Source organism: Erythranthe guttata, chromosome 3 (genome assembly GCF_056151865.1).
Source record: "Erythranthe guttata isolate IM_541 chromosome 3, IM_541, whole genome shotgun sequence".
Taxonomy (NCBI): Eukaryota; Viridiplantae; Streptophyta; class Magnoliopsida; order Lamiales; family Phrymaceae; genus Erythranthe; species Erythranthe guttata.
In genome coordinates this window covers 15,290,844-15,316,072 of record NC_142535.1, presented here as the reverse complement: position 1 = coordinate 15,316,072, position 25,229 = coordinate 15,290,844, and the positions used below count along the sequence as shown (strand labels likewise).

The 25,229-nt window shown below is 38.1% G+C and overlaps 2 protein-coding genes across 3 annotated transcripts; one reads left to right on the top strand and one right to left on the bottom strand.

Annotated features, from left to right (window-relative positions):
- The first annotated feature begins 10,526 nt into the window (after positions 1 to 10,526).
- On the top strand, positions 10,527 to 14,756 carry LOC105966058 (sugar transporter ERD6-like 6). 2 transcript variants are annotated; one of them, XM_012990611.2, is made up of 18 exons: positions 10,527 to 10,993; positions 11,738 to 11,800; positions 11,893 to 11,982; positions 12,070 to 12,129; positions 12,216 to 12,281; positions 12,384 to 12,449; positions 12,544 to 12,619; positions 12,726 to 12,790; positions 12,889 to 12,981; positions 13,058 to 13,138; positions 13,267 to 13,351; positions 13,431 to 13,477; positions 13,560 to 13,622; positions 13,728 to 13,787; positions 13,880 to 13,945; positions 14,040 to 14,099; positions 14,198 to 14,312; positions 14,454 to 14,756. In XM_012990611.2, exons 1-18 carry the CDS (start codon positions 10,796 to 10,798, stop codon positions 14,564 to 14,566), a joined length of 1,467 nt encoding a protein of 488 aa, XP_012846065.1. In that variant the 5' UTR covers positions 10,527 to 10,795; the 3' UTR covers positions 14,567 to 14,756. The 2 variants fall into 2 exon arrangements, with proteins under 2 accessions (XP_012846065.1, XP_012846057.1); XM_012990603.2 differs by having other exon boundaries at positions 10,680 to 10,993; positions 11,893 to 12,129.
- A 993-nt stretch (positions 14,757 to 15,749) lies between these two features.
- KCS4 (3-ketoacyl-CoA synthase 4) lies at positions 15,750 to 17,826 on the bottom strand. The gene has a single exon (XM_012990623.2). It carries the CDS (start codon positions 17,487 to 17,489, stop codon positions 15,936 to 15,938), a length of 1,554 nt encoding a protein of 517 aa, XP_012846077.2. The 5' UTR covers positions 17,490 to 17,826; the 3' UTR covers positions 15,750 to 15,935.
- Positions 17,827 to 25,229: the final 7,403 nt, after the last annotated feature.

The following is a 25,229-nucleotide window of genomic DNA, read 5'->3' as shown; positions in this document are numbered from 1 at the left end:
TGAATACCATAAAATCGTGAAATATTTAGAAAATAAAAAAAAATTACAAAAAATAAAGAATGGATTTCCACTTTTATATAAATATATATATATGATTCAAAGTCGCTAAACATTTGAACAAACTTTTGAATGAAATTATTAAAAAATAGAAATAAAAATGAATAGTGAATCGAATTTTATATTGAAAATGATGGGAAACAATAATAAAATGCTACAAAATTATTGAAATAAAATTATATAAAAATAAATAACATTAACCTTGGGAGATATTTAAAATATGAAAATAAAACCAAAACTAAAAGAACATAATATACAAAAAGAATAATTCAAACTTATTAAAAAAACGTATAAAGATTTGAAGGGATATATTAAAAAGAATGAAATAAAATAGAATGGTAATTTAAAATATCTTTTGAAAGCAAGAGAAATAAATAAATAAATGAAAATGATAAAACATCATTGAAATAAAATTGTATAAAAATTATAATAATAAAAACGGAAAAAATAACACTAACAAAATATCATCAGCCAACTTTTTTCTTCTTTCATTTCTTGGTTCTGGCGTCGGAGTAAGGTGAAGATGAGGGTGGATAATTTTTCTTTGGTGTTGGATGAGAAATGTGGTTTTATACTTATATTGAGTATAATAATTAAGTTAGATATGTATAAATAAGGAAATAACCATTGATTATATAATTAACATAAATGCTGATATTCAAATTTGTAAGAAAAAATAAAAGATATGATTGGCCAAATCAAAGGAAATTCGAAATTTCCTTATTAAATATCAATATAAAATTTATTGTATAATTAACATAAATGTAACAAAGAAATCATTTTTTTGAAATAAGTTAAATAATAAATAAGACAAAATGTAATAAAGACTAATTAAGGAAATAAGTCCACAAATAAAAGAGATGAAAATATTTGGGATCAAAATTGAAGATATCAAAACTTCAATTGTGTATTCAACCTTTATATATTATATAGATTGGTGGTTTTCTAGTAAGTAAATCCAAAGTAAGTCTTAATTAGACTTAAAATTTTACTCCAAAAAAAAAAGTTTAGACTTAAATTTGAATGATTCAATTGAAATAAATAAATAAACAATGTAGCTATTTGTTTTATATGTATTTATCCATTTAGAAAACTCAAAATAAAATATTAAAGATTAACCTAAGCTGAATGGTGGTTGTATCCAAATTAAGCAATAGTTAAACTATTTTGAATATTTCGATTGGAAATAATTAATAAATAAATAATTTATTTATTATTTGTTATCAATAAATGGTTAATTATAAATAGTAAGATATGGAATTGATTGTCACATTCAGAGAGGTGAAAGTCGGATCAAATGAATTAGAATTATCCTTTTTGAGAAATTTTCATTTATGGATGTATGAAAATCAAATGCAATTCCAATTTCAATTTTTAATATGTAGTTTGTTTCAACGAATATTGATGAAAATCAATTAGTAAAATACATATATATAAAAGGAGATTTTATATGTGTGCAGGGTGGGCAAAAGAGATAAGACAATTAATCAAATAAATTATTAATATAATTGTTTTTGAATTTGAATGTATAATTTTATGAAAATATTGAAAAACAGGTAAAATACTTTTTTTAAACAAATCATTGTGAAATCCATTAATATAAATGGTAACCGAGGAAAGAAGTCACCAAGAAAATAAATCTGGTTTAAAATACGGTATATTAGTTTAGTTATTGCTACTATTTAATATATACATGAATACCATAAAATCGTGAAATATTTAGAAAATAAAAAAAAATTACAAAAAATAAAGAATGGATTTCCACTTTTATATAAATATATAAATATGATTCAAAGTCGCTAAACATTTGAACAAACTTTTGAATGAAATTATTTAAAAATAGAAATAAAAATGAATAGTGAATCGAATTTTATATTGAAAATGATGGGAAACAATAATAAAATGCTACAAAATTATTGAAATAAAATTATATAAAAATAAATAACATTAACATTGGGAGATATTTAAAATATGAAAATAAAACCAAAACTAAAAGAACATAATATACAAAAAGAATAATTCAAACTTGATGCTGCTCCAAAAATGATGGGTCAACCCAATGGTCTTGAAGCCCACAGGTTTTCTAAGTCCGGGAATCTTCAAGCCCAATATCGGGAATGCCGAGAGTCTTTGCCACGCGTCCGAGGTAGTCGAAGGGATCGCTCCACTCGTTAACCTACAAAACAGTTGAAAACACTAGGTGACACGCCGGGGGTGGCCCGGCGATTGTCCTTCGACGCTCAAGTCAGAAAACTATCACAATGTAAGCAAATAATATTAGTTAATTGCCTAAATAGTTCTTACCTTATTATATGAGTTAAATCACATATTTATAGGTGATGGAATATGGAGACTTCTTGTAGAAATCCGATGTGGGACAATATGTTATAACTAAAATCCTATTGAATTTTAGTAGATATGATAATTGGGCTTTTATTATTAATTGGATTGATTTGGCCTTTTAGGCCAAAAACCCAATTAAGAATTAGGCATATCATTAAGCCCCCCACTCCCAGGTTGGGCCACGGCCTCGTGGACCTGCCTGGGAGTAAATAAGAAATGGTCGCTTGAATACGTATCTCCCCCTTTTTTTTCTGTTAGGAGAAAATACCGAAATTACATTTTATCTTTTTCGGAAAAAATTGCCAATGGCTAATTTGTTTTGGAAAATGCTTCGAGACTTCGTGAATTGGGAGTCCGTTTTTCTTCAAGAACGAGAACTTAATTTATCTTCCTTAATAGGTGATATCCCTTGGCTTTAGTGCTTAATCGGACTCGCGCATTTCCTAAAGAATGAGTTTTGCTTTATCTTTTCCGGTGAGACGGTATCCCTTGGCTATATTGCCTATTGAGAGGTTCGGCTCTCGTAAAGAATGAGCTTTACTTTATCTTTTTAGGTAAGACGATATCCGTTGGCTTTAACGCCTAATGGGAAGTCCATTTTTGAAAAGAATGAGTTATGCTTCATCTTTTTCGGTGAGACGGTATCCCTTTGGCTATATCGCCTAGTAGGAGGCTCGACTCTCGTAAAGAATAAGCTTTTACTCTATCTTTTTTGGTAGGACGGTATCCGTTGGCTTTAACGCCTAATGGGAAGTCCATTTTTGAAAAGAATGAGTTATGCTTCATCTTTTTCGGTGAGACGGTATCCCTTGGCTTTATTGCCTAGTGGGGAGTCCGTATTTCTGTACTTGGCGGTTGATCAGACCCTCAAGTTTTTTATGTGGGAAATCCGTTTGCCTAAGTGTTTTATACGAACTTTTATGGCAGATCAGACTTCCTTGAGCTTTAGTTGCTCTATTTTTTGGAGCTCTGGGAGCGAGAAACCAAGGTTGGAGTTGGCCAGACCCTTTGTGATCCTTGATATCTTCCCATTTAGCTACTTTTGTTGATGTAGAAATTACGGCGGCGGTATCCCACCGGCTAAAATAGTTTATTAATAATCTTGCGGCTGGTAGTGTGCCGCCGATTTATTACATAATTGGAAATATTGAGCGGTGCGGTATGCTAGCAACTTATTACCTGATTGGAAATATTGCGCGGGACGATATGCCCCCGACTTATTGCTGAAAAGAAATTACATGGAGCCCGCGTGAGGCAATAATAAATATTAAGTAAAGTATTTCTTCAGGATTGCGATTGTTCTAGGAATTCGCTCAAGTGCCCATCTTGGAGAAGTCTTTCAAGTGATTGCTTAAGCTGAAAGCACTCATCAGTAGTGTGACCCCGATCTCTGTGGTATTCACAGTAGTTATCCGACTTTTGTCGTTCTGGATTCTCATTCATCCTTTTCGGTGGTTGAAGAATATCCTTCTGCTCAGCGATGATCATAATGTCAAGCAGTTTATCCTTGAGGTGAGAACTTCCCGAAGGTGCGATTTTCGATGGGATGTCTCTCTTCTTCTCTATTACAGTTGTGGCTTTCCACCTCGCGCTTTCATTTAAGGGGTACTCTCATCTCCGTGATCTCATCACTCCGTATGTACTTCCCAGTGCGGTTCAAGAGCTCCTCCAGGGTCTTAAGGGGTCGGCCCGTGATGGACTCTCGAAAACGAACATGCTTCAAATTTTGTTGTAGTATGCCGGCTAACATCTTGTGAGTAACGTGGCGCACTTCTTGTACTGCTTTGACAAATCGTTGTATGTAATCTCTGAGTGGCTCTCCGTCTCGTTGTATGACCTTGAAGAGATACGATCCAGTTTTGGCATATTTCTTATTCATTGAGTCGTGGTTAAGGAAATGTGTCGCTAGTTGGTCCAGATTGTCTAAGGACCCTCCGGGCAAGCCGTTGAACCAAACTTGTGCGTGATCAGTCAGCGTAGTCTGAAAAATCTTGCAGTAAGCTGCGTTACTGAGGCCGTAGAGGTCAAGCTTGGCGTAAAAGTTATTTAAATGTTCTTGGGGATCTCCGGTCCCGTCAAATTGGGGTAGATTGGGGGATCATAAATCCGAGGGGTTAGACTTCTTCCATAATGGCAGGAACAAATGGGCTTATTCGAGCGGGGAATGTTTCAAAGCGAGCGGTCGTTGGCCTCGAAGCTTTTCGTCGAGGTCTCCTTGAGTTACGGTCATCAATGCCATCACGACTCATTTTCTTTTCAGATTGGGAATATCTACTTCCAAATTTATTTCCAATAGAGTCTCTATGGCGATAGGAGCGCTCGCTATTCCTGTTGTATCGTGATTCGTGGCGTGCCACACCCGGCCAAGAAGAAACACTTCTCTCTCGACGGCTATGCGCCGCTCTCTCCCTTGGAGGAGCCCTCTGCCTCAAGGGGCGTGGTGACCAGCGGCGAGCTTCTCTTCGAAGGGGGCGGTTCGATGATGGGTTGTGATGAGGCGATTGGTGGCGAGCGTATCTTCGAGGCTCACGATCTGAGGATGCGCTACACTGAGGCGAGTGGTGGTGAGCCTCTTCGAGGAGCTCGTTCAGAGAAATAACTTTGGTTGTCGAGCGATACTCTTTTAAGGCTTGTAATTCCTCTGCAGTCATCTAAATGACCGGCGCTGAAGATCCCGCAAGGTTGGCCGCTCCCGTCGTTCTCTCTCTTCGAGGCGGCTCTATGACTCCAGCGTTACCTTGAAGTGGTTGGTTGAGATCGCCTTGACCACCTTCGTTGGCCGCTCCCGTAGTTCTTTTGGTTCGAGGCGGCTCTAAGACTCTACCGCTCTTCGGGGCGGCTCTGAGACTCCGTCGCTTCCTCGAGGCGGCTCTAAGACTCCTCCGCTCTTTGAGGCAGCTCTGAGACTCCGTCGCTTCCTCGAGGCGGCTCTAAGACTCTTCCGCTCTTCGGGGCGGCTCTGAGACTCCGTCGCTTCCTCGAGGCGGGCGGCTCTAAGACTCTTCCGCTCTTCGGGGCGGCTCTGAAACTTCGTCGCTTCCTCGAGGCGGGCGGTTCTAAGACTCTTTCGCTCTTCGGGGCGGCTCTGAGACTCTGTTGCTTCCTCGAGACGGGCGGCTCTAAGACTCTTCCGCTCTTCGGGGCGGCTCTGAAACTTCGTCGCTTCCTCGAGGCGGGCGGCTCTAAGACTCTTCCGCTCTTCGGGGCGGCTCTGAGACTCCGTCGCTTCCTCGAGGCGGGCGGCTCTAAGACTCTTCCGCTCTTCAGGGCGGCTCCGAGACTCCGTCGCTTCCTCGAGGCGGGCGGCTCTAAGACTCTTCCGCTCTTCGGGGCGGCTCTGAGACTCCGTCGCTTCCTCGAGGCGGGCGGCTCTAAGACTCTTCCACTCTTCGGGGCGGCTCTGAGACTCCGTCGCTTCATCGAGGCGGCCCTAAGACTCCTCCGCTCTTCGAGGCGGCTCTGAGACTCCGTCGCTTCTTCGAGGCGGGCGGCTCTAAGACTCTTCCGCTCTTCGGGGCGGCTCTGAGACTCCGTCGCTTCCTCGAGGCGGCTCTAAGACTCTTCCGCTCTTCGGGGCGGCTCCGAGACTCCGTCGCTTCCTCGAGGCGGGCGGCTCTAAGACTCTTCCGCTCTTCGGGGCGGCTCTGAGACTCCGTCGCTTCCTCGGGGCGGGCGGCTCTAAGACTCTTCCGCTCTTCGGGGCGGCTCTGAGACTCCGTCGCTTCATCGAGGCTGCCCTAAGACTCATCCGCTCTTCGAGGCGAGTGGTTGGGATCGCCTTGATCCTCTTCGTCATGACACGTGATCTAGTTTGCCTTCCCACAGACGGCGCCAAAATGATGCTGCTCCAAAAATGATGGGTCAACCCAATGGTCTTGAAGCCCACAGGTTTTCTAAGTCCGGGAATCTTCAAGCCCAATATCGGGAATGCCGAGAGTCCTTGCCACGCGTCCGAGGTAGTCGAAGGGATCGCTCCACTCGTTAACCTACAAAACAGTTGAAAACACTAGGTGACACGCCGGGGGTGGCCCGGCGATTGTCCTTCGACGCTCAAGTCAGAAAACTATCACAATGTAAGCAAATAATATTAGTTAATTGCCTAAATAGTTCTTACCTTATTATATGAGTTAAATCACATATTTATAGGTGATGGAATATGGAGACTTCTTGTAGAAATCCGATGTGGGACAATATGTTATAACTAAAATCCTATTGAATTTTAGTAGATATGATAATTGGGCTTTTATTATTAATTGGATTGATTTGGCCTTTTAGGCCAAAAACCCAATTAAGAATTAGGCATATCAAAACTTATTAAAAAAATGTATAAAGATTTGAATGGATATATTAAAAAGAATGAAATAAAATAGAATGGTAATTTAAAATATCTTTTGAAAGCAAGAGAAATAAATAAGTAAACGAAAATGATAAAACATCATTGAAATAAAATTGTATTAACATTATAATAATAAAAACGGAAAAAACAACACTAACAAAATATCATCAGCCAACTTTTTTCTTCTTTCATTTCTTGGTTCTGGCGTCGGAGTAAGGTGAAGATGAGGGTGGATAATTTTTCTTTGGTGTTGGATGAGAAATGTGGTTTTATACTTGTATTGAGTATAATAATTAAGTTAGATATGTATAAATAAGGAAATAACCATTGATTATATAATTAACATAAATGCTGATATTCAAATTTGTAAGAAAAAATAAAAAATATGATTGGCCAAATCAAAGGAAATTCGAAATTTCCTTATTAAATAAATATAAAATTTACTGTATAATTAACATAAATGTAACAAAGAAATCATTTTTTCCACAAATAAAAGAGATGAAAAGATTTGGGATCAAAATTGAAGATATCAAAACTTCAATTGTGTATTCTCCCTTTATATATTATATAGATAATACTTTTTTTTTTTTTTTTGATAATGCAGGAACCCGCAGCCAACCATATAGGTGCACTGGGTAAACCTACACTCTCGTATAATAGCTTGCAAACCATACGAGAGATGTAAACCACACTAGGCTAACCATGTGTGACAAGCTCGACCTAGCGACCGTTGGCAAGGGGATTCGAACTTGGGTCAATTGACCCAAGCTCTCTTGCTCCAACCGCTAGGCCACCCTTGCGTGTTAGATAATACTTTTCCATTAATGAAAGAAAATAAATCTAAGGGAATATTCTGATATGACATAGGGCCTTGGACTAGCCCATAATTAGCTGCAGCTCAAATGTGAAGAATTTGTAAATGAAAAAGCCCAATTAAAAAAATAAAAAAAGAATTGCAGCGCATTACAATATTTTTCACACTCCATAAAAAAATAACAGGAGTTAATAATATATTTTACTAGTTATACACTCTAGTTGTATTTCAATTTTTACCGAATTATTTCTAGAATAAAGTGTTTTCAATTAACAACCTGCGCAAGTAATTGACTAAGAATTGTACTTACTTAGAAGTAGAAGTTAATCGGAAATACGAAGAACGATAAATCGAGTGAGGTTTGCAAAAGCAATGTCTTTATGACAATATTTTCAACCTATCTACGGTGCAACAACATCTCTCGATAGTCACAAAGATACAACAGTCAGTTGCTTCAGTCTCTTACAAGGGCAAACCGAAAATTAAATCTTTAACTAGCGAGGTTAAGATTCAACTTTTGTAAAGGGTGTAATAGTTTGAAGAAAACATATGTTCGTAATTGGAGACATCTGGTCAAAACCAACACGTTTAATTGGCTTAATTACACTTTGCACACTTAAAGGGTATCATTTTGGCACTTTGCACTCCTAAAAATAATTTATGGCACTTTGCACCCTGAAAACATGTTTAATCGTCGAACTGCACTCTAGATATTTTTCGGCAATAATTTTCCGTCTTTAACTTATTTTTTGATCGTCAACATGGTCATTTTTGTCTATTCAATTGATTTTTTCTTCAGTATGAAATGTGCTAATGTATTTTCGAGCAAAAATGACTATATTGATATTCAGAAAATAGGTTAACAATCGAAATTCATGACCGAAAATAAACTAGGATACAGTTTGAACAATTAAACATGTTTTGATGGTGTAAAATGCCACAAATTATTTTTGAGGGTGCAAAATGTCAAAATTGTATATTTCAAGGGTGCAAAGTGAAATTAAGCTACGTTTAATTGTAATTGTTGTACTTGTGATGGATCGACCTTAAAAATTAATTAGGCTTGTGTTAGACAATTAATCACCATTAATCTTTCCTTAAAGTAATAAATTTATAATTATAAAATAGGCCAAAAATAATCTTAACAATTTTTATTCACTTAATTCATGGTTAAAACTTAAAACTATAAAAACTCCAATATAAAGGTCACGTCGACCGACGTTTAATGCAAATATTAATTGTTTTATTATATATATATATATATATATATATATATATATATATTGTTGAGAATAATCAAGAGGTTCATGTTCATTGATTTGTACATGGACCATATATGGATGACAACAAGAGTTATTTCTTTCTTTGTGTCATCATCTACGACAACATTATATCAAGAATGTGACCTGAATTTTAATTTATTTTTTCAATATTTTATAGGTCGATTTCGTCGCATATAATTTAAGATTTATTAAAATATTGGTTATATATAGTCACTATATAATGTGAATATATCAAAAATCAAATAAGGTCATCTTGACATCAATTATTAAAAAACTTTGAAAATATTTTGTATATCATGTATTAATTATTATATATGTATGGTCCATACTCTCTCTCTATCTCTCTCTCTCTCTTCTTTCTTTTTATTTTAATTTTATAATAATACTAAAAAAAAACATGTGATGATTAAACACGAGATATTTACGGTAAGTTCGAATTCTATATTAATATTATTTTTCAAAATTCTGAGTAAAACCTATTTTTTTTTCTTTTTTGATAATTGAATAAACCTGATTATAATTCTAAACTATATATATTTTCAGTAATATGAAAATTAATGGTAAATTATAAAAATGCCCCTAAACTTAGACTAAATTATAGAAACCACCCCCATTTATCTATAATTATTATTAAAATTTCTTAATATTTGTTTCCGTCTTACACCGACGATCTCTTTCGGGTGACATTTTTTATGCTATTTTTTTTTTATAATAGTAGAACTAGAAGGTAACAAAACTTGTTCGTGGAAGTAGGAAAAGCCAATCATTAGAAATAATCATACTTATAAATTATAATTAAAATATAACAGAAATCAATATCGTTTTGGCAAAGCAGCAACCTTATCCTCATTAATCAATCAAACAAGTCCTGATTAGCAAACAGTATTTAATCAATCAATCAAAATAAATGGCCTAATTATACAAAACATTAAATTCTAAAACTGAAATGATTTGTGCAGGCCAAAATTAAACATTCAGGCACATTTTTTACCATTTTTCAAAAAACAAAAAGTAAAAAAACTCAACAACTCTCTCAACCTTTCGATTTTCTTTCGCAAAGCCCGTGCAAATCGTCAACAGATCGGAGGTAATTTTTACGTTTTTACGATCCTCTTGTTATGTAGATTACGAATCCGGAAAAAAAAACGAAAAAAATCGGACTTTGGCCTGCTCGTGTGAATTTACACGAGCGCATCCACTGTGCTCGTGTAAATCCACACGAGCAGGCCTTTTTTATATATATATTTTTTTAATTGCTCGTGTAAAAACACACGAGCGTTTGCAAAGGGCTCGTGTGATTTCACACGAACGCTTTTCAATCGCTCGTGTGTTTTTACACGAGCAGATTAATTTTTTTTTTATTTTTATTATTATTTTTTTTTTTGAATTATAAGATGCTCGTGCAAAAACATGCGAGCATTTCAACAGTGCTCGTGTGAAATCAGATGAGCACTGTTGAAATGCTCGCATGTTTTAGCACGAGCACAACAATTAAATTTTTTTTTTTATTGGGTAGGAATAGTACAAAAGGTAAATAGTTATGGTAAAAAGGTCAAAAATCATGGTAAAAAATGCCTGAATGTTTAATTTGGCCTGCGTATATCATACCCATTCTAAAATTATAGGCAGCCATCTGTAATGTAGGCATAAATATCTAAATATATATAAATAAAAAAATAAAAAAATAATAATAAATCAAACTCGCAGCAGCAAAAAGATTCTTGAAGTGGGGTCTTCGTCAAATTGTCGTCTCATTCTTCTCAAAAAGTAGCATAAAATTTCTCACCGCAAACAAAAACAAACAAAATAAATACTGTCCCTTCAACAGTTGAGTGGGGCTTCGCTATATATGTATGTATCATGTATCATGTATGAATGAATGAAAAGAGAACAAAATAAAAAAGGATCCGCCGTCGCAAAAATCCAGGTTTCTTGATCTGGGCTTCCATTTTCTTGAATTCAATGAGTTTCAGGGAAGAAGAAGGAGATGGGAGAGGTGGAGATCTGAGGAAGCCATTTTTGCAGACAGGGAGTTGGTATCGAATGGGTTCCAGACAGTCTAGTATGTTGGGCTCTGCCCAAACTATTAAGGATTCTTCTGTCTCTGTTTTGGCTTGTGTCTTGATCGTTGCTTTGGGTCCTATTCAGTTCGGTTTCACTGTACGTCTCTCTCTCTCTCTCTCTCTCTCTCTCTCTCTCTCTCTCTCTCTCTGTAGTTATCTCTCTAGTCATCTCTCTCTCTCTCTCTTGAATTTTACTTTGTTGTTACTCTTTAGTCATTTCTTCAATAGCTGTTGTTGATTGGGTGATTTGCTGTAAGAAAAAAAAGAAAGAAACTTTGAAATGATGAATTAAGCAAGAATTGGAACTCTTGTAATTCTTGATGTTGATTGAATATCAGATTGCCCTAATTATTTTGGGAATGCACCTTTTTAGTGCTCATGGCCTTAAAATACAGTACATTCTATCTGCCCTGTATCGCTGCCCCAATCCCGACATTCATTCTCGAATGCACGATTAGTACGTATACGCTCGTGTCGGGATTTTGAACGAACACAAGAACCACATGTTTGTTCAAGATCGTTGAATGTTTTATCGAGTTTTCAAAGTTGCCTTTCAGCTTGATTTGATAAGCAACCGAGTCCAACTCGAATGAGCTTTAATCGGATTATCGTCCATATTTTATCAAAAAAAATCGTGATTGAGTTGATCACATTGTTCACTATGTTTTAATCAGTTTCTTGAATTTAATTTGATCCAAGACTATATTTTGACCTTATGTGCTTAATCGAGTCTTCTATTAGTAATTCTTAGACCCAATTCGATGCTTACAAATATAGTATTATTTTTTTACATTTACTACTAAATCGACGTTAAAATTAATAGTTGATTTTGGTCATGTAGAGTGGTTACTCTTCACCGACACAAACTGCTATTACGGAAGATCTCAATCTCACAGTCTCGCAGGTTAGTAGTAACAAGTCTATTTTCTCGTCGTAATTTGTATCTCCGTTTCTTGAAAAAAAAATACGTAATAAAAATCAAATGCTTTGGATCAGTTCTCCATATTCGGTTCTTTATCGAACGTAGGAGCTATGGTTGGAGCAATAGCTAGCGGCCAAATTGCCGAGTACATTGGTCGAAAGGGGGTACGACGAATATTTCAATTTTATTTATTTTTTCGTATTTTTACTACTAAAATCATGAGTTTCGTATCTTTTTTCGTTTACTCGCAGTCTCTAATGATCGCTGCTATACCTAATATCATCGGTTGGCTCGCCATATCATTTGCCAAAGTGAGATTGTTTTCCAAATTTTTTTTATCCTTTTAATTGGACTTTTATTTCTTATCGATCTTTTTTTAATTTAATTTTTAAATTAGGACTACTCGTTTCTCTACATGGGAAGGTTGTTGGAAGGATTCGGTGTCGGTATAATCTCTTACACGGTACCAAAAAAAAATGATTTTAGCAATAAAAAAATATCCCGATCGATTTGTATTACATTTTTATGCCGTTTCCTATTTTTTTTTTTATATATATATATATAGGTGCCTGTATACATAGCTGAAATAGCACCTCAAAATCTCCGAGGGGCTTTGGGCTCGGTGAACCAGGTTTTTGCTGACTGTACTATTTTATTTTTCGTCCGTATTTTTTTTTTCACTATATAAAATGCCATTTAATTTAATATTTTTTGTTGTGATATAGCTCTCTGTGACAATCGGGATCATGCTAGCGTATTTGCTCGGGCTATTCGTTAATTGGAGAGTGCTTGCTGTTCTAGGTGAATTTTATACAGTTGGTTTCGTAAATTTCTTCGATTTTATTTTTTGTAATTCGCATTAATTTTGTTGTTTCAAAAAGTGACTAATATTCGTAATCTTCGACAGGAATATTACCTTGTCTAATATTGATACCTGGACTTTTTTTCATCCCGGAATCTCCTCGGTGGTTGGTAAGGCGACAAATAAGTTTCTTATACTAATTTTTTATTTAAAAAATAAAAAATAAAATAGATTAACGAACTTACGTATATTACTAAATGCGAATTAGGCTAAAATGGGAATGACCGACGAATTCGAAGCTTCATTGCAAGTTCTTCGTGGATTCGACACTGATATTAGCATTGAAGTTAATGAAATCAAGGTAAATTTTTTCGAATTATTTTCTCGAATAATATATAAGTCATATTATTATCGAATAAAAAAAATTTAAATTGCAGAGATCTGTTGCTTCAACGAGCAAAAGAGCAGCAATTCGTTTTGCAGATCTGAAAATGAGAAGATATTGGCTTCCTCTAATGGTACATATTTTTTTCCGAAGCTCCGTATATTTACACCCGACATTTTTTTATTCCGTTTTTTTTAAAAGAAAAAACAAACATCTTATATACATCACTTTCGCTCGTTTTTTTTTTTATTTTAATTTCAGATAGGAAACGGTTTACTTGTTCTCCAACAGCTATCGGGAACAAACGGAGTCATATTTTACTCAACTACTATATTTGAATCTGCTGGTGGGTGAAGTATATTTTATTTCCGGTTATTTTCGGTTTCAGTTGTTCCGGCTTTTATGTATTGACATCGTATGAACAGGAATTTCGTCGAGCAATGCTGCAACATTTGGTGTCGGTGCTATTCAGGTCGAGCTTCAACAAAATTATATTTTTTTAATTTTTTTTTTTAATTCTTGAAAATTAAATAAAATGTTAGGTGTTTGTTTAGGTGATTGCTACTGCAGTTTCGACTTGGTTGGTGGATAAAACCGGGCGCAGAATTCTACTAATTGTAAGTTAAATAACTCATTTTATCAAATAGAATTTACAACTTGCAATTTCAAATATATAAATAATTTTCTAAATAATTTAATATTCGGTATTTGTTTTGTTACAGGTATCATCATCTGGCATGTCTGTCAGCCTCCTACTTGTTGCCGTTTCGTTTTTTGTTAAGGTAGTAAATAAATAATACTCGATTTTTTATTCTCTTAGTCTACATTTTTATTATAATTTTTTTTTTAAAAAAATATTATTATATTATTCAAGGGCATGGTAGACGAAGATTCTTCATGGTATGGCATATTGGGAATCTTATCGGTAGTCGGGGTCGTGGTACGTCTTCTTACAAATGCACGAATAAATAATAAACGATTTATTAATTATTAATTTTTTTACGTTTTGTTCGATTGATTTTTTCCTACCGTAGTGCTTGATAATCTCGTTTTCACTCGGAATGGGGCCTATTCCATGGCTTATAATGTCGGAGGTAAGTCCAATATTCCGATTTTTCTGTATGCTATGGAAAAATATATACATCAATTTTGCGATTTAAGTAAATACTACGTTTTGCTCGTTCGATTTTAGATTCTTCCACCGAAAATAAAAGGCCTAGCAGGAAGTGGCGCGACTTTGGCAAATTGGTTTTGCTCGTGGGTTATCACCATGACCGCACCGTTACTACTAGCTTGGAGCAGTGGAGGTTTGTACATTCCGTTTCCGCGTTCATTATGTTTGTACATTCCTTTTTTTTTTTTTTTTGATTTAATAAAATGCAATGGTATCTTATAAAAGTGAGCTAATTGGGGTTCTTTTTTTTTTTTTTTTTTTTTTTTATTGACAGGAACTTTCACACTTTACACTGTGATGTGTGTTTTAACAGTGGCATTTGTGGGAATTTGGGTCCCAGAAACCAAAGGTAAAACTTTAGAGGAAATCCAGCAATCCTTCAGATGAGACTTTCTTCCATTTTTAGTATATATATTTATATATTCTGTAATTCTATTTAAAAAAAAAACATATTATTTTCTGTCTATATGGTTTGATTATTCAATTTGTTTCCATTCAAGAATAAAATCTACCCAATTATGTATTTATATTCACATGTATTTGTACTTTTGAATTTAGTAAAAGAAATTTGCATACATGTCTATTTTATTTTATTTTGGTGTGTGTTAAAGAATAAAGATCCAACATTTTTAGCATGAAGAGAAGAGTGCTCCCTTAATTCCACATTATGTGTCGATTTACATCTTTGGACAAGTATTAAGAATCTCAATAATCGTGCCTTAATTTTAGAAAAAATATACATTTTCTTTTTACTAAAACACCCTTACCTATTAATTATCACCCACTAATCAATCCCTTGGTACAAGGGGATAATTGAAAATCCAATGAATGTAGTATGGTCTAAAGTGAAAAATAAAATGGAACAAAAGTAATTTTTCGATTAGTAGAACCATAGAGAACTATTGGGTATCATGTACAAACTGAAGAATATTCAACATAATCTAAAAGATTCCACGAGATAAATTTGACACCACGAGACTGGACGTGCAAGAAAATTCATAGTTGAGGGTGGTTGTAATTATCCAAACATGGGGTTATTTTCGTAATTTGACCTTACCTCATAGGGTTGACCGTAATATACCCAAAGAAAAAGAGAGCAAGATAAAGTATAGTTGTCAAATCCAGGGCCAGCAGAGCAGGCAAAACAATTACTTGTATAGAACTTCCACATGCTAATATTCAAAGACAACCCACATCCAGTGCCGGGGTCGGCGTTTTGGGGGGCCGGCCACCATTTTCAACTCTAATACCCACCCCCCTCAACCATACAAATAAATATTATAAAAAAAAATTAAATTAAATAAAATTGCCAGCTACAATGTTGTCTCCGGTGAAAGAAAACAAGAACAAGACATCATCTGAATCTTGAAACATATTCTAATACAGAAACACAAATAGTTAAACATATCTTCGTTTTAATGTCTCGTTTATAGACGAACGAAACCGAGTTCTTGAATAATTATCCATGTTTTCGTCTTTAACCGAAAACATGGATAACTTATAAGTTATAACTAATCCTAATCTAAATCTTACGACTTTCTAAACCGGATTTCATCGAAAAGACGAAGAATTAAGAACAAGGGCATGGTATATATCACCTCAAATATCAATAAAAAGAGATAACAGAGTACAATATGAACTGAAAAAAAAAACCCCAAGTGCACAAAGATGGTAAAGAAAAAAAACACTATGTGGGAAGAAGTACAAATCAAATGAATGATGATGATGATAATAATAATAAGTGCCGATATGCTAACTAAGAGACTAGTTTCACAGGGTACCTGTCGATGCAATCTTCCCACGGCCCGTTTCCGGACGGTTTCACGCACCTAAGCGCCTCCCAAACCGCGCTGTTACACTTAAAACCGCTCCCGAAAGCAATCTGCCACACCTTATTCCCCCTTTTCATTCTCCCCTTTGCCTCAATGTACGCCAGCTCGTACCAAATTGAACTAGAAGAAGTGTTTCCGAATCGATGCAGGGCCATTCTAGAAGCTTCCACGTGTACCGGAAGCAGCTGCAGATTCTTCTCCAGCTCGTCAATCACCGCCCTCCCACCTGCGTGTATGCAGAAATGATCGAACGCTAGTTTAAAATCCGGTATGTAAGGCTTCACGTTCTTCTTCTTGAACAGCTTCTTGATCACCAATGTGGCGAAGAACAATAGCTGCTCGCTTATCGGGAGAACTAACGGGCCGAGTGTGGTGATGTTCGTCTTGAGGGCCCCGCCTGCTATAGCCATTAGATCTTTAGAGAGAGAGACTCCGGTTTTTCCGACACTGTCCTGCTCTTGGTAGACGCAGCGGAACGCCTTGTCATCGGCCCCTTTGTGAGTTCTCACTACGTGAACGAGCTTGTATTTAGCCCTCCGTTTGTCGGCCGATTTATTCGAGAGCAGAATTGCGGCACCGCCGACTCGGAACAAGCAATTAGGTATCAGCATTGATTTTTTGTTCCCGAAGTACCAATTTTGGGTGATGTTCTCCATACTGACTACAACGGCGTATGTGTTCCGGTGGACCTGGAGCATGTCTTTGGCCAAATCGACGGCGATTACTCCGGCGCTGCACCCCATTCCGCCCAAATTGAAGCTCCGGATATTTCCCCTCAATTTGTACCTGTTGACAATCATGGCGGAGAGAGAAGGGGTAGGGTTGAACAAGCTGCAGTTGACGACTAGAATGCCGATTTGCTTCGGCTTGACATTCGTGTTGAGAAACAAATTGTCCAGCGCGCCGAACATCACCTGCTCCGCCTCCTCACGCGCCGCCTGCATCGACGGCCGCGGCGGGATGAAGTGCATGGCCTCCGGCACATAGGTCTCGTCGCCGAGGCCGGACCGCTCGAGAATCTTCCGCTGAAATTCGAGCGACGATTCGTCGAAATCGCCGGTCAATCGCGAGTGGTTCATGAACCGGTCGTACGGCGCCTTCAGGCTGTCCGGAGCGCGGTAGCAGGAGTAGTCGACGAGGTAAACGGGTTTGGGCCGGGTCATGATGTAGACGGTGGATCCGAACACGAGAAACGCGGAGCAGATTATAACGGAGACGAGATTGTACTGGAGGTGGAGCCACAGGTTGCGGAGGTCGTCGGGGTTCATCTGAGAAGCCTCCACGATAATCACCACCATAATTGGGACTAAGCACAGTGTCAACAAATTAGAGATCAAGTAATGGTACCCGAGTTTCACGTACTTCAAGTTCACGCTCTGGAGGAAGTCCGGCAGCCGCCGGCTCTGGTGGATCCGTACTCCGACGGCGGCGGTGGCGGCGCCGCCGCCGCCGCCGTCCCCTCCTCCTCCTCCGTCCATGGCTGCTGAATTACCCGAGAATTGGCCGAACGAGATGCGGTGCGGTTAATTCGAGAATCGGAGGAAATCGAGAGGCGGCGGAGGAGGCGGAGGAGAGGCGGAGGAGGAGGAGTTAAGAGCGGCTTTTGAATAGTGACAAGGGGGAAATTGACTTTTGTAGGGGGTGAGATAATATGGTGGTGATTGCAATTTGCAGCTGTTCATGGGCGTATTATTATTATTTTTTTATTTTTTTCTCTCTCTCTACTGTGTTCACTTTCTCACTCTAAAACTTGAAATAGTAAATACTGAAAATAATCATCTCGCAATCACAATTCTACAGATAGATTTACGCCCACCGAACGCAATTGAAAAATTCCCACTCAAATTATAGCAAAAATTAAAATATAAACAAAAATAAAAATGAATCCCCTTTTTACTGGATACGGTTAACTAAATATAATAATGGATAACCTTTGTTGTTGTTTTTTTTTTTGAAGTACTGAAATTGATGATTTAGAAAATAGTATAATTTAATTACGTTTGGATTCAGGAATTTGTTCTGATTGGGTGTTAGAAATTTGAAATTTGTTAATGGAATAAATATATCTGAACAATCTGAATGAATTTATGAATTCGGATTTGATACATTGAACTACAAATCCTCTTATTCAAATTGCAATCTGAAAATATGTTCAAAATATTAGTTATTCAATTTATCGATAATAAGTCTGGCATAATTTAAGTAGCTCAATTAGGTAAAAACTCTTTATTATTAAACTTTTTAATCACTCATGTGTTCAAATTTTGTGGGACTATCCAACGAGTCATATGTAGCACGGACACAGGAACGCAGACACGACGAAACAAGGAAACGACACGGGAAGACTTCGTTTTTCAAAAAGTTTGATACGAGAATTTGGAGGAAACGTGAAATTTTAAAAATATACGGGTACATTAATAATTACTTTAAAAAAAATTATAATATTGTTTAACTATATACGTCGTCAATTACATATTTGTTTATGCCATTCCGAGTTTTTTTTAGAAATAGAACTAAGATTTAAGATTTTTTTAAGTATATGTAATTCCGAGTTTTTATTTAAAATAGATTTTTGAATATATGTCATGGTGTTATGGTTTCCAAAACGTAGAAACACGTGTGGATAGAAGTTTCCGTGCATCATAGACGATTCCTAGCAAATTCAAACCTACAGTATTTCAGTTCCTAATTTATGACATGATGCTCATGATATAGGGATTACATCTTTTTTTCTTTTCTTTTTTTCTAATTATGAGAGTTTAGGTCTTAATTAAAGAGTTTAATTGACTTTTCAGCAACTTAACTATCATCTTAAGATATATTCTTTAAGATTAGAATATATGTATCTGTCTGGACAAGTAATACAATTAATCATATGGTTCTAATTATTAATTTCTGATAAGTCTTGTCAAAATTAAATATGTCCAATATGAACTATAGGAGAAATATATTTGGAGAAAAGAGAGAATGAATTATCCCTCACGTATATTAATCATATATATAGTTACATGTAGGAAACCCTAATCCTAACTACACAAGGTAACCTATTATACAAGGTAACTAGAATAAATAGGAATAATAATAATATACGTAATATATATATAAAAGATACGCTAATACACCCCCGCAGTCGAAACGGGAAAGGAGAGGACGTGGAGACTGGAGACAAACTGTTGGAACAGTTGAGTAGGGAGTCCTTTCGTGAAGATATCGGCAAACTGGTAGGCGGATGGGACGTGAAGAACTCGAACGTGTCCCAAAGCAACTTTGTCTCGGACAAAATGGATATCGATCTCCACATGTTTCGTACGAGAGTGTTGAATAGGATTGCTGGATAGGTAGACGGCACTGACGTTGTCACAGTAGACAATAGTAGCTTTCGAAAGTGGGCAGAGCAGCTCAGAAAGTAGGTTGCCTAACCAAGTCGTTTCGGCGACGGCATTTGCGACAGCTCGGTATTCGGCCTCCGCGCTAGATCGAGAGGTAGTGACCTGTCGTTTGGAGGACCAAGAGATGAGGTTGTTGCCGAGGAAGACACAATAGCCCGATGTCGAACGACGAGTGTCGGGGCAGCCACCCCAATCGGCGTCGGAGTAAGCGATAAGGGAGAGGTCCGGATTGGGGGAGAGCTGAAGGCCGTGATCGAGAGTTCCACGAATGTAGCGAAGGATACGCTTGAGAGCGGCCATATGAGGTTCCCTTGGATCATGCATGAATAGACATATTTGTTGCACAGCATAGCAAATGTCAGGACGAGTAAACGTGAGGTATTGCAGTGCACCGGCCAGGCTGCGATAAAGAGTAGGGTCTGCAACGGGGGGTCCAGTGGTCGAAGACAACTTGCTCTTTGTGTCAGCCGGCGTAAGACAAGGGTTGCAGGAAGCCATATGTGCACGCTCTAGGATCTCGTCGGCGTACTTGCGTTGAGAGAGAAATAGCCCATTCGACGAGCGAGTGACTGAGATGCCGAGAAAGTAGTGAAGATCGCCAAGATCCTTCATTGCGAACTCTTGATTAAGGGCAGCGATGATGGAGCGGAGCAATTCAGGTGTTGAGGCCGTAAGTACAATGTCATCGACATACAGCAGAAGGTAGGCGCAGGAACTGTTGCGACAGTCGCGTGAACTGCTGCGACAGTCGCGTGAACTGCTGCGACAGTCGCGTGAACTGTTGCGACAGTACACAAAGAGTGAAGTGTCGGACTTGCATTCTCTGACCCCATGGTAGTAATGTGAGATGCAAAACGCTTGTACCAAGCACGTGGTGCCTGCTTGAGACCGTAGAGTGCTTTGTTGAGACGACACACGTGAGTGGGGCGAGATGGATCGACGAATCCGGGAGGTTGGTCGCATTAGACAGTTTCAGAGAGATTGCCATGTAAGAAGGCATTTTTCACGTCAAGCTGGTGGATTGGCCATGATCGCGAGAGAGCAATACTGAGAACTGTTCGAACAGTGGCTGGTTTGACAACTGGGCTGAAAGTCTCGTCAAAGTCGATTCCAGCCTGCTGGTGAAACCCACGAACAACCCACCGTGCTTTGTATCGCTCAAGGGAGCCATCAGACTTGAGTTTCTGTTTGTATATCCACTTACCAGAAATAACATTAGTGGACGGGGGGCGGGGCACAACATTCCAAGTATTGTTTTTAATTAAAGCAGTATATTCCTCAATCATGGCGTTTCGCCAGTTTTGGTCAAGAAGAGCTTGGCGATAGTTGGTGGGAATGGGAGAGGTAGAGGATGCAACGAGAGAGAAAGGGACTTTGGGTTTGTGGATGCCCACTTTACTGCGAGTCACCATAGGGTGAGCAAGGGGAGGTGGGGGAGGTGTGGGAGTAGGAGAAGGGGTGGTGATCTGGTTGTGGTCGACAGGTAGTGCTGCAGGGGAAATAGGTGTTGGCTGTGTTATAGGACTGTTGGACGGACTGTTGGAACAGGGTGGTTCACTGTTGGAACAGTTGGAGGAACTGTTGCAACAGTTAGACGAAGTCTGAGGGAGGAGGAACATGGAGGGTGTGTTTTCGTCCAAGGCAGAAGGAGGAGGGGTGTTTTCGGGGGGAGTTGACTCAGCAAAGGGAAAGTTAGTTTCGTCGAAGATAACATGACGAGAAATTATGATTCGGCCAGTGGATCTATCAAGGCAACGATAGCCTTTGTGAGAGGAAGGGTGACCGAGATAGACACAAGGAGTAGAACGGGGGGCGAGTTTATGTGGTGTGGTGGCGGTGAGGTTGGGATAACAGAGACAGCCGAATACTCGAAGATGAGAGTATGTAGGTTTGATGAGGTAGAGAGCTTCGTGAGGAGTCCGGTTTTGTGTGGTTTTGGTAGGTAAGATATTGAGTAGGTGTGTGGCCATATGAAGGGCTTCGACCCAATAAGTAGGGGGAAGATGGGCTTGAAAGATGAGGGATCGAATCATGTTAGTTATAGTGCGGATCATTCGTTCTGCGTGTCCGTTTTGAGGGGAGGTGTGGGGACACGAAAAACGGTTTAGGATGCCGTGTTTAGTGAAGTAGTTTTGAAAATCCGCATTTTTGAATTCACGACCATTATCACTTTGTAAGGCTTTCAGGGGATGTTGGAATTGAGTTTTGAGAAGTGTATGAAAATTGACAAATGTTGTAAAAACATCAGATTTATTTCGAAGGGGAAAAGTCCATAAATAATGGGTAAAATCATCAACTAGCACAAGATAATATTTGAAACCCGTAAGACTAGAAACAGGAGAAGTCCATAAATCAGCATGAATAATTTGAAATGGAGCAACAGTAGTAGATTTTTGAGAAAAAAATGGTAGACGAAAATGCTTGCCTAATTGACAGGCATTACAAAGAGACTCCCTAGGGTCTTTATTATGGGAAAGAAAGGTGCTAGAAAATAAACGAGACATGACGTGTTTGTCGGGATGGCCTAGACGCCGATGCCAAAGAGTTCGAGACGAAGGTGTTGCGACAGTGAGGAAAGCAGCGGGAGGTGAGGTGGGGGGAGGGACGCCAAATGGATATAGGTCACCGGAGCTATTGCACCTGAAAATCTCGACTCGACTCCGAAGATCCTTCACAGAAAAACCAAACGGATCAAATTCAACCGATCATGAGTTGTCGCGGGTGAACTTTCGAACAGATATAAGGTGTTTAACGATATTGGGTGTGACATAGACATTTGTAAGGCGGAAAGGAGTGGTGGGAAGAATTGTGTGGCCTATGTGGGTTATGGGGAGGGTGGAACCATTACCGACGACGACATGTTTGGGGAATTTACTGCCAGGATTAAAAACAAAATTGAAATTACCTGAGTGTGGTGCCATATGAGAGGTCGCCCCGCTGTCCATGAACCACTGTGATTCGGTAGGCTGCTGAAGTGTCACCGTATTCAAACGGTGTGCGAGATCCACCACGTTGGCACTGTTGCAGGAACTGTTGCAACTGTTGATGGAACTGCCAGAGCTGGGGCACGGTTGTTGCTGCGGATGAACCTGAGTAGGAGCCGAGTGACCGGTGTAGGGTTCAGGTGGTCCAGTAAAGTAGGCTTGAGTCGCTGGGTGGCCCGATGTATTTTGAGCGGATCCCAGAATTGACTGTTGTCGGTAAGGTGCGCGCCAAAGTTGAGATGCGCCATGAGCACTATGATAGCCGTAGTGCTGCATGGGGTGACGGTTAGTGCTGCGACCTCCGCGACGGTTGGATCGGCCACCCCCGCGCTGATAGCGCGAAGAACTACCTCCGCGGGAACTGTTGCAGGAACTGTTGCAACTGTTGGATGGACAGTTCGCGTTGGAGGCGTAGAAAACAGCAGCGGTCTGCTCCGGTTCGGAAATTCGTGTTTCTTCCATCTGAAGGAGCGAACGAGTCTGTAGAAAGGTGGGAAGGGGATTTTGAAAGGAGATGAGATTGACGACGGTCCCGTAATTTTTCGGAAGGCCGTGTAGGGTTTGTAGAACGAGTTGTTTGTCGGAGATTGGGTTTCCGACATCGGCCAAGCTGTCCGCCGTGGTCTTGATTATTTGGCAATAATCGTGAATGGAGAGAGCGCCTTTCTTGAGGGACTTGAATTTTTCTTCAAGTTGAATGGCTCGATAGTTTTTGTTATCGGTGAAGAGAGAAGAGATGGCGTTCCATAGATCACTGGCGGTGGAGGTTTTTGAGAGAACCATGCTGGATAGATCGTCGGAGATGGTGCCGTAGATCCAAGATTGGAGGAGATAGTCGGCGCGCTGCCATTCGTCGGCGGAAATCGAATCCGGTCGGGGTTTGCCATGGAGAAGATCGGAGAGGCTGAAACGACCGACGGTGATCGTGAAAAAGTGGCTCCACTTTTGATAATTAGGATTCTTTAGATCTAGAGTAACGGGGATAAGGGATTTGATATTAGAGATGGCATGGGCGAGGTGAAAAGGATTGAGAGAGGCGGTGGAGGAAGAAGAAGAAGAAGTATCGCCGGCCATGGAGAAGAGAAGGGCGACGACCGAGAGGGGGAGAAAGATGGTGACGGCTAGGTTAACCTAGTGTCTGATACCATATAGGAGAAATATATTTGGAGAAAAGAGAGAATGAATTATCTCTCACGTATATTAATCATATATATAGTTACATGTAGGAAACCCTAATCCTAACTACACAAGGTAACCTATTATACAAGGTAACTAGAATAAATAGGAATAATAATAATATACGTAATATATATATAAAAGATACGCTAATATGAACATTTATTTCAAAAATAGCAACTAGAAGCACATTAATAATATGGCCTTTTTAGTATCAAATTGTCACTAAAAAAGAATATAACTTTGAAAGTGAATGAGTCTGGTGAGCAATGACCTGACGGTTTGAGTAAGTGCATCTGTAATAATTTGTCGAGATTCAAGTCCAAAACCGACAATCGCTAGGTGTAGCTTGTCACACAGTGTTAGCCTACTGTAGTTTACGTCTTTCGTATGTTTTGTAAGCTATTATACGAGAGTGTAAGTTTACCAATTATACCCATGTAATTGGTTGCGTGTTCCTTCGTCACTAGAAACAAAAATTGGAACAATAAATTATGAAGATATTTAAAGAGAAAATAAACCGACACCTAACCTAACACATATTTATAGGAAAAAAAATTAGGGTAAATTACGGTCACCCCCGAGGTAAGGTAAATTACGAAAAAACCCCTCATGTTTGGGTAATTAAAACTACCCATCAACTATGAATTCTCTTACACGTCCATCCTTGCAATGTCAAATTTAGTGAAATTTTCTAGATTATGTGGAATATCTTTCAGTTTGTACCCGTTTTACCCCATTCGAGCTTCATATTTTGAAACAAGATAATCATAAGACGTAGCTTATAAATATCAGATTGTGGTGCATCAGAAACTGCATTTTTACACAAAATGAGTAGAATTTGACACTATAAGGGTGAACGCGTAAAAGGATCTATAGTTGAGGGAAGTATTTGTAGTTATCTAAACAATAAAGGATTTTTCGTAATTTAACCTTACTTCAGAGGTGACCGTAACTTACACAAAAAAATATTTTAATTTGTTTTGATATTCGACAAGAAATCACAAGCAAGGGATTGTGCGTGACAATCAATTTCAATTGTGCTGATAAAGACAATTTTGCCCATGTTACTTTGTGCCCACAAATACTGAAATTCGTGTACAGTTACATATACCAGAAAATTTAAACTGAAATTTGGAACTTACTTTCCCAATGTGAAAATTGAAAAACATGTGTTTGTTTGTGTGTGTTTTTTTTTTTTTTTTTTTTTCTTGGAGGAATGTGTTTGTTTTATTTACATCCTAAAAGTTAAAACTCTTCTTAAATTTACTCCTTTCAAACAATTAAAACCAAATTTTGTAATGCTTTTCGATATAATTCGACTGTCACGATTAAACGAAAAAAAAAAACGTATCCTACTTTATTTCTAAGTCTTCTAACTAAAAATTAAATTTGATTTTCTTTATAATTAATTAAAGTTTTAATATTTTTTTTATCGATTACATTTATATTTTTACAGAACGTTGGAGACTTGGAGGGGTAAGTGGTACTATACATAATTTATTTATTTTTCTCAGTTCAAAGGTACAATTAATTTAATTAGAGCATATATCTTAGTGTAACGATAGTTAAATTATTATTAATTAAAATCAAATAAGTACATCGTAAAATGCAATATCGTACTAGTTCACAACTCTAAGTCTTGAACTCAACAATTTCACGCGAGGTT

Coding starts and splice junctions, on each gene's coding strand:
- LOC105966058 (XM_012990603.2), top strand. CDS start 10,796: ATGAGTTTCAGGGAAGAAGAAGGAGATGGGAGAGGTGGAGATCTGAGG. Junction 12,130..12,215: donor TCGCCATATCATTTGCCAAA/GTGAGATTGTTT, acceptor TTTTTAAATTAG/GACTACTCGTTTCTCTACAT. Junction 13,139..13,266: donor GATATTGGCTTCCTCTAATG/GTACATATTTTT, acceptor TTTTAATTTCAG/ATAGGAAACGGTTTACTTGT.
- KCS4 (XM_012990623.2), bottom strand. CDS start 17,489: ATGGACGGAGGAGGAGGAGGGGACGGCGGCGGCGGCGGCGCCGCCACC.